The sequence below is a fragment of the Alexandromys fortis genome, unplaced genomic scaffold, assembly GCF_014885135.2.
Source record: "Alexandromys fortis isolate MF-2015 unplaced genomic scaffold, M_Fortis_MF-2015_v1.1 scaffold_72, whole genome shotgun sequence".
NCBI classification, from domain to species: domain Eukaryota; kingdom Metazoa; phylum Chordata; class Mammalia; order Rodentia; family Cricetidae; genus Alexandromys; species Alexandromys fortis.
In genome coordinates, this window is record NW_026067969.1 from 504,349 (window position 1) to 511,877 (window position 7,529).

The 7,529-nt window shown below is 56.4% G+C and overlaps 1 protein-coding gene across 1 annotated transcript; it reads left to right on the top strand.

Annotated features, from left to right (window-relative positions):
* The first annotated feature begins 69 nt into the window (after positions 1 to 69).
* Sapcd2 (suppressor APC domain containing 2) lies at positions 70 to 7,287 on the top strand. The gene is given in 8 exon segments (XM_050155424.1): positions 70 to 2,749; positions 3,113 to 3,155; positions 3,157 to 3,208; positions 5,335 to 5,447; positions 6,050 to 6,199; positions 6,343 to 6,450; positions 6,540 to 6,650; positions 6,736 to 7,287. Coding segments are annotated over 8 exon segments (1,278 nt in total). The 5' UTR covers positions 70 to 2,177; the 3' UTR covers positions 6,865 to 7,287.
* The last annotated feature ends 242 nt before the right edge of the window (positions 7,288 to 7,529 follow it).

Here is a 7,529-nt window from a genome sequence, read left to right on the forward strand (position 1 = left end):
AAAAAAAAAAAAAAAAAAAGTGTGTGTGTGTGAGAGAGAGAGAGACAGAGACAGAGAGACCAGCTGCAGTTAATCAGAACTGTCGGCACAAACACCAGTTGGAGTTTCTTTGTAGGATCAAAGGCATTTTACTAGTGGCTTCACTGCTGAGAATTAGGACCCTGCCTCCCTCCCCCAGCAACAATTAACTGCCTAGTGCTACCTAGGAAGGGGTGGGGCTTATGAGCTCCACCTCCCTCAACACGGGCAGGCTTATTTTCTCTGCTAGTGGACTCAGGCTCACCCCGGGGCCCTGGCCTGAACCTTGCTGGTTTTGCTTTCCTGAGCAGCACTGGTTTCACCTGATGCTGGTGGCTACTCCATCGCTGGTACCTACGCATGGTCCTGAGAATGCCCAAGGCCTCATCCTGGCTTGGTGTTCTGCTGCACCATTCCCTAACCAAACAAAGCTTCTTGTGTGCCCACTATCCACTGAGTGCCAATGCCAGGCCTAGGGGTGGCTCTGTCCTATTACCAAACATCAAAATTCATGAGGAAACAGTCACCACAGTCAGGCATGTGAGGTAAAAACATCTACGACTTTTTGGGCAGAGGAAGCAGGTACCTGAGAAAGATCTGAAGTGTTCATAGTAATCAATCAATGACAAAGGATGCTCCTCTACATGTAGCCCAGAGCCTGAAAGTAAGGGTACATGTTGAACACCCTAAGGACTAGGCAAGGCAAGAGGGGAGGAGAATGTGAAACCCCAGAAGGTCTTTGATCAGCTCCAGAGGCCTCGGCCAAAACACTTTACCATGAATGAAGCACAGTTTTGAGTGTGATGGATGTGGTAGTGTGCACATTTAATCCCAACACTCAGGAGATCTGAGTTCCAGGTCAGCTTGGTCTATTAGCAAGCCGAGGTTGCATAGTAAGACCCTGTCTTAGGACAAACAAAGAAAAGTAATTTTGAGTGGGTAACCTCTGGAAATGTGGGGCCAGGGGAGCTGGGCAGGGAAGCTGCTTCCACGCCTGAGACACACAACCTATTAGAAGCCTGTCCAGAGGGGCTGGAGTGAGGTCCCGAGTGAAGGGCCTGTCTGGAGGCTTTCAGCCACATTGCTGAAGAGTGTCCCAGTGTGGTTAGAAAGTAGACGCACCAGTTAACGTGTGGACTGTTCTCAGTGGCAACTGTTCTGTTTCTGTGACATTAGGAAGTTTGGGAAGGTGACCGGGTGGAGGATAGAGGGCAGGTAAAGGAGTTGGTAAGGGGGTAAGGGACCCTAAGGGAGGAGGAAAGGAAGAAAGGGAGGAGAGAGAGGGAGGGAGGGAGAGAGAGAAGAAGAAGGAGGAGGAGAAGGAGGAAGAGGAGGAGGAGAGGAAGGAAGGAAGGAAGGAAGGAAGGAAGAAAGGAAGGAAGAAAGGAAGAAAGAAAAGCAAGCAAGCCCGAGTAGGGGACCAGATCCAGAACGCCAAGGGAGCTGGTCACCGGATGGGCATCTGGGGACACAAGACAATTTGGCTTTGTCCTACAGTTGGCAGGACAAGGCAGACGGTGCCAAAGGACCAAAGGTAGAACTGGCAGTTGTAGGGACAGAGGCCTCAGTGAAGGAGAGCGCCCAACTGTCTGGAGCCTATAATCCTCTTGGGGGCATTCCTGAAGGGAGCCCCAGAGTCAATGGGCGCCTGGAGCCAGGGGACTCTCAGTGAAAAGAACCAAAGGAAGGAGGAGGGGCTGGACCTTGCCATCCTTACGGGTGAGGCTACCTGGGTACAGGATCTGTGCAGGGCGCCACGCTCCGCCCTCAGAAAAGTGGCTGGCAGGGCGGGGCACAAAAGCCTCTACCGAGGCCAGAGGGGTGGGTGGTGGGCGTGGAGGCAGGGGCATCGTGGGGAGCAGAGGTGGGAACCCTAGCCGGTTCTGCTGGTGCCTGGTCACACCTCCCGGGCCCCACTCACTGGCGGCGCCCGCCCCTACCGTAGGAAAAAATCAAACTGGACTGGTGGCTTCCGAGCCAATCCCGGAGCAGATGGGCCAGTTTCGACCAATGGCCGCCGTGAATATTAATGCGAGCTGACGCGGCGGCGAGAAGAGCCCCATTCAAAAACCAGCAGCTATTGTGGCGGGGCGCGCGTGCCGTGCAGGGCCCGCCTTCTGGGCTTGTGGGGGACCGACGCGGATGGAAGCTGGGTGCCCATGGCCGTGGCAGCGATGGCCGAGCGTGGCCGCCTACCGCACGCCGCTCCCGCGCCCGGCACGGAGGGGCTGCCGCGAGCTTTCCTCCAGAGCCTGCGCACCCTCTTCGACATCCTGGACGACCGGCAGCGCGGCTACGTGCACCTGCGCGAGATCGAGTCCCGCTGGCAGGGAGCAGACGCACGCGAGCTGCCCTGCGGCGTCCTCGAGGGCTTGCGCCAGGTGGCCCCCGCCAATGGCTACCTGACTTTCGAGCGCTTCGTGGCGGGCTTGCGCACCTCGCTGCTGAACGCCAACAGTGCCCCGAGGGATCAGGCACGCGTCGCTCCCCGGTCTGGGGACCAACCTTCGCTGCAGCAGCGTCTGATGTTCGTACCAGCCGACGAGCCGCGAACTGTCCTGGAGAGGAAGCCTCTGCCCCCGAGTGCGCGTCCTGCGCCTGCTGGTCCCACTGGCACCTCCCGGAACCCTGAGCTACTGTGTGTCCCCGCGGAGGCGGCACCCTGTCCCAAGGAGCCCGAGCGGCCCCTGAGTAAGACCCTGGAGCGGAGCCCGAGCGCAGACGCGGGTGAGTTTGGGCGCCNCCTCATAGTTCCTGGGACCTGCGCTGGAAACTGGAGACCAGCAGGGTCTCCTCAAGAGGGGTGGAGATGGGAACCACTGTGGGCAGGCCCCAGAGCCTAAAACAAGGTTGGGACCACCTGGATGCCTGTGTGGGCTACGGGTAGAGGCCTGATACCAGGGCCAAGGGCAGGTCGATAATTCTGAACACCTAGGAGAAGCCCGCTCTGTCTCAAGCCTAAGTTAGGCCCTGGAGCATCTGGGCTGTACCTGCCCTATAGCTGGGGACATCTGGGCCCGCATCCTCATTTCTGTGTGGCTGCTTGGGCACAAGTTTCTTCCTAAAAGCATGCATCCTCTAACCCGTCCCGAAGGCCCTTCCAGTGTGACACCCTGCAGAGATAACCCGGCCTGCTTTCTCCACCCAGGCAGAGGAGGTGCGGGAGCACCCAGCACAAGTGCTGAAGAAGGCTGGGTGTGTGGATGCTGACGGGTGTGTGTGCCCTACAGCACCTGCTGCAGACACCCTGCCAGACACAGACCGCAGTCTCTGGGGAATCCAGCAGGCTCCTCTCCCTCCTTCCGGTCCAGTTGGCAGGGACAGGAGACTGTTGAATAGCCCCCTGTCTGCCTTGAGAACAGGACCTGCATTATAGCTAAGCGTGGAGGCAGGTTCTCAGAGGAGCCCAGGGCCCCTCTGCGGCCCTGCAGCCCATTCATCCTGTGCACAGCCCTACCAGGTGCAGGGCTGCCCGCTGGTGGCAGCTGCCAGTCCATTTTGTCACTGGCCACCGCTCTGCCAGCCTCACTGGACCTCTTCTGCCTCAGCCATGTTTTACTGCCTCCCTTGTGAATTGATATAAACATATAGGGCTGGAGATATGGCTCAGAGGTTAAGAGCACTGACTGCTCTTCCAGAGGTTCTGAGTTCAATTCCCAGCAACCACATGGTGGCTCACAACCATCTGTAATGATATCTGGTGCCCTCTTCTGGTGTGCGGGCATACATGGAGGTATACATAATAAATAAATAAACCTTTAAAAAAATAAAATAAACACACACACAATGTGAGAGAGAAACAGAGAAAGACTGCTCCACTTGTTCAAGGCCTGACCCCCTGTTCCTGTGGTAGGTGAGACTTCTGGACATGGCTGGTGTGACTGAAGTCAGCCCTGAGATAGGACTGTGTACTGAACAGGCTCACAGTTTGCCTGTGGAACTGATATTTTCCACCTTCAGTGGCCCTGGCTCAGTTACTTCTGAAGGTCATGTACTCAGGGCCCACGGTGTAGGAATATTTAGCCCACTGCTCTGTAAGCCTAAGGCCAGGCTCTGGCTCTAACTCCTTTATGGGTCATCCCAGACCCAGTAAAGATTACGGTGTGGTTGACAAAGCTTGCTTTGAAGGAGCCACAGAACTGCGTTAGCCCCCACTTCCATGGGAGAGTCCTCCCAACACAGATATGGCCTCAAATTCCCAACCCTGTGGGAAGGAGGTTTATGTCTCCTTCCTGTGCAAGTCAGATCCAGGTGTCACAGGGTTCCTTCCTAGAATTCATTGCCGGTACCTGCTCTGGCCCCACCTTCATGAGGCAGTATCCTTCTTGCGTACCTCCCATGGCCTCACCCTGAAACTGCAGGCTGGGACATGAACTTTGAGGCCTGCTTGGAACTAGAGCAGCCGAACACAATTATTGTCTCTGTCACTCCTAAGACAGTTGCAGGGGTGATCCTGATGCCAGGGATAGGGCTAGGGATCTGGGGGAAGGTACCCTCCTTTCTACCTGCACCCCACTTTTGGTAGATGGGGAGGCACTCCAGACGATGTTCACAGGGGTCTATGGCACATATATGCACACCTTGCTTCATAATGTGGTTCTTTCTGGGCAAGAATTATGTCTCCATCACCAATGGAGGATTGGCTTTCTCACTACCCCATGCTGTGCCACAAAGCCCCATGCATTTGAGAAAGGTGAGGGACGAGCCAGAGGGCTCGACTGGTCCATACCTTTTGTTTCTTGGTTTTGTTTTTCTGAGACAAGATCTCTCTACGTGCTTATATTTGGAACTGGAGCTCACTATGTAAACCAGGCAAGCCTTGAACTCACAGAGATCTGCTTGCTTCTGCTTCTTGCGTGCTGGGATTAAAGGCACAGTATACTACCACGCCCCGGCCTTACCATCTCATCTTTTACACGTCACCCTTTTGATACCCTCGAGAGGTATCCACTATGGTTTTTTTCAGGCACAGGGGGAGGAGTGCAAGAAAGAGCTGTACTCATGCCTTCCCCTGACCCCTCAGGGAGTTCACAGCCCTCCTTGAGGCAGGTGAGGGAAGCAGGGCAGGTAAGAGGAGACCGAATCCCAGCCAGGTACAAAGTCAACAGATAGAGCAAGTTCACAGATGAGATGGCAAAGGTTCCCAGGACAGCCCTGGCCCCTGGGGTTTGTGTTATCAGAGGTAACTGGAGGGTCCCGGAAGGGCTGAGGAACTGGGATGAGATGTTAACAGAGTTAGCTGGAGGGTCCCGGGAGGGCTGAGGAACCCATTATGCAGGCCCAGAACTAAGCGATGACCCCGACTGTCTGCTACAGGTGCAGCATCCTGCAAGACCCTGGACGTAGGCACAGGTGAAGCTCGGCAGGCTCCACGGGCTCGAGGCGAACGTCGAAGGCATACCATCACCAACGGTGTGGACTGTGGCCTGGTGAGAGGGGCCACGACTCTGAGGGACTCTCTGTGTTGTCCAGAAGGTTGGAAACCACGAACCTGGTTACTTGGGGAACCCCTGTAGGAGAACTGGTTAGCTCTGCTGAATCTCTCTCTCCTGGGCTTGAATCTGCTGGAGGGAAGACAGGCAAAGTCAGGCAGAGGGTGGAGAAGTGGTTCTTTAGGGATCCCTGGTGACAGAGTTTGGGCCCCTGCCCTGTCTACTTCCTGAGGCTCTCACCTCTGCAGGCCAGCTTAGGGCACAAGGAACGGGGTGCTGAGTTGCCCTTGGGGAAGTGTCAGTAGAGGAGCGAGAGGGAGACCAGTCCCCATTACCACCTTCATCATCCAAAGAGGAGGAACTGAGCTATGTTCTCCAAGGCGGAAGTTTGAACCCAGCAAACACTGGTGCTTCCATCTGTGCTTTTGCAAACCGCCTGTGTGCTGACCCGATGCTGGTGCCTGCGTGCTGGTCTGCCCCTGCATAGGTCTCAACTCCCACACCCGTGGCTCCTGGAGCACACGCATGTGTGCACGTATGCCTAATGCCAGTCTGCTTGCCGGCATGCGTCCATTCCTGTGTGCACGTGTGTGTTGTAGTTGAAGCAGATGAAGGAGCTAGAACAGGAACAGGAGGTGCTGCTGCAGGGCTTGGAGATGATGGCTCGCGGCCGAGAGTGGTAACAGCAGCAGCTGCAGCGTGTGCAGGAGCGTCAGCGCCGCCTGAGCCAGAGCAGCAGATCCGGCGCTGTGAGTGTGGGGGCACCCCTGCCAGCCGGACCCGAGTTGCTCCGGGTGGGCTCCCTCTGGACTCCGAGCTGAAGCTTTGGAGGAACAGGAGTGCCGGAGGCACGAGTCTCCTCACGGCCTGGTGTTCCCTGCTTCTCTTCCAGGACTTTGGGACTGCAGGGAGTCCCCTCCCTCTGGGGAGGTTACTGCCCAAAGTACAGGAGGTGGCCCGGTGCCTGGGGGAGCTGTTGACCGCAGCCTGTTCTGGCAGAGTGAGTGTTCTGGAGGCTCCCGGGCACCCCTTGTCCTTGTTCTGGGTGCTGTGCCCAGAAGAGGCCTGCCTGATTGTGCGCTCCCACAGGCTCTGCCCTCGTCTTCTTTGGGGCCCTTGGGCTCTACCTCTCCCTCAGCGCCAGTCTGGCAGCAGCAGACCATCCTCATGCTGAAAGAGCAGAACCGGCTTCTCACTCAGGTGAGGTGTGGGAAGATGGGGCTGGGGCTGGTGGCCCTGCAAACCCTGATCACGCCCCTGCCTGTCCGCCCGCCCGCCCACCCAGGAGGTGACCAATAAGAGCGAGCGCATCACTCAGCTGGAGCAGGAGAAGTCTGCGCTCATCAAGCAGCTGTTTGAGGCCCGGGCTCTCAGCCAGCAGGATGCTGGGCCTCTGGACTCCACCTTCATCTAGCTGGTTGTACCTCGCTAGGATGTGCACGCGGACTTAGCCCCAGTCCCGGACTTAGCCCCAGCTCCACGGCGCTGCTGTGAGCCTGTCTTTTGACTGAAGGTCTCAGCGCTTAGCCTCAGGGCCCTGGAGAGGGCACCTGCCTCCACTCTTGTCGTCTGGGCTGTCCTGAGGCTTGCCCCGGGCTGGCCTGACACCATACAGTGGGTGCTGATCGTAGTAGCGTTGTCAGGCCTGAAGCTTCTACTCCATTGTCAGTGGATGGCAGAGGACCGTTCCTCATATTTATCTGGTTTTCGGCAGCCCTGGACAAAGAAGGGGGCATGTTTACAGTCATCCTGTCCCCTCTTGTAAGGCTGGAATCTTTGGTATTTAGTAAAAAGTACTGGTCACCTCTGAAGCTACAGAGAGACCCTGTCTGGAAAAACCAAAAAAAAAAAAAAAAAAAAAAGTACTGGTCACACTGGGCTGTATTTCTCATAATGCCCAGCAGGGGCCGCTGGCTGCGCTGGGTCCCTCTGCTCTGTTGCTCACTGTGTGTGGTGTTTCTGGGTGATTAGAGTTTTTGTGCTGAGGGTAGGCTAGGAAGCCTGAAAGACCTAGCTCAGGGGTTCCTTCTCTCCACCAAGGGCTCTAAGACAATCTAATTGTGACTCAGGAGCAGAAGA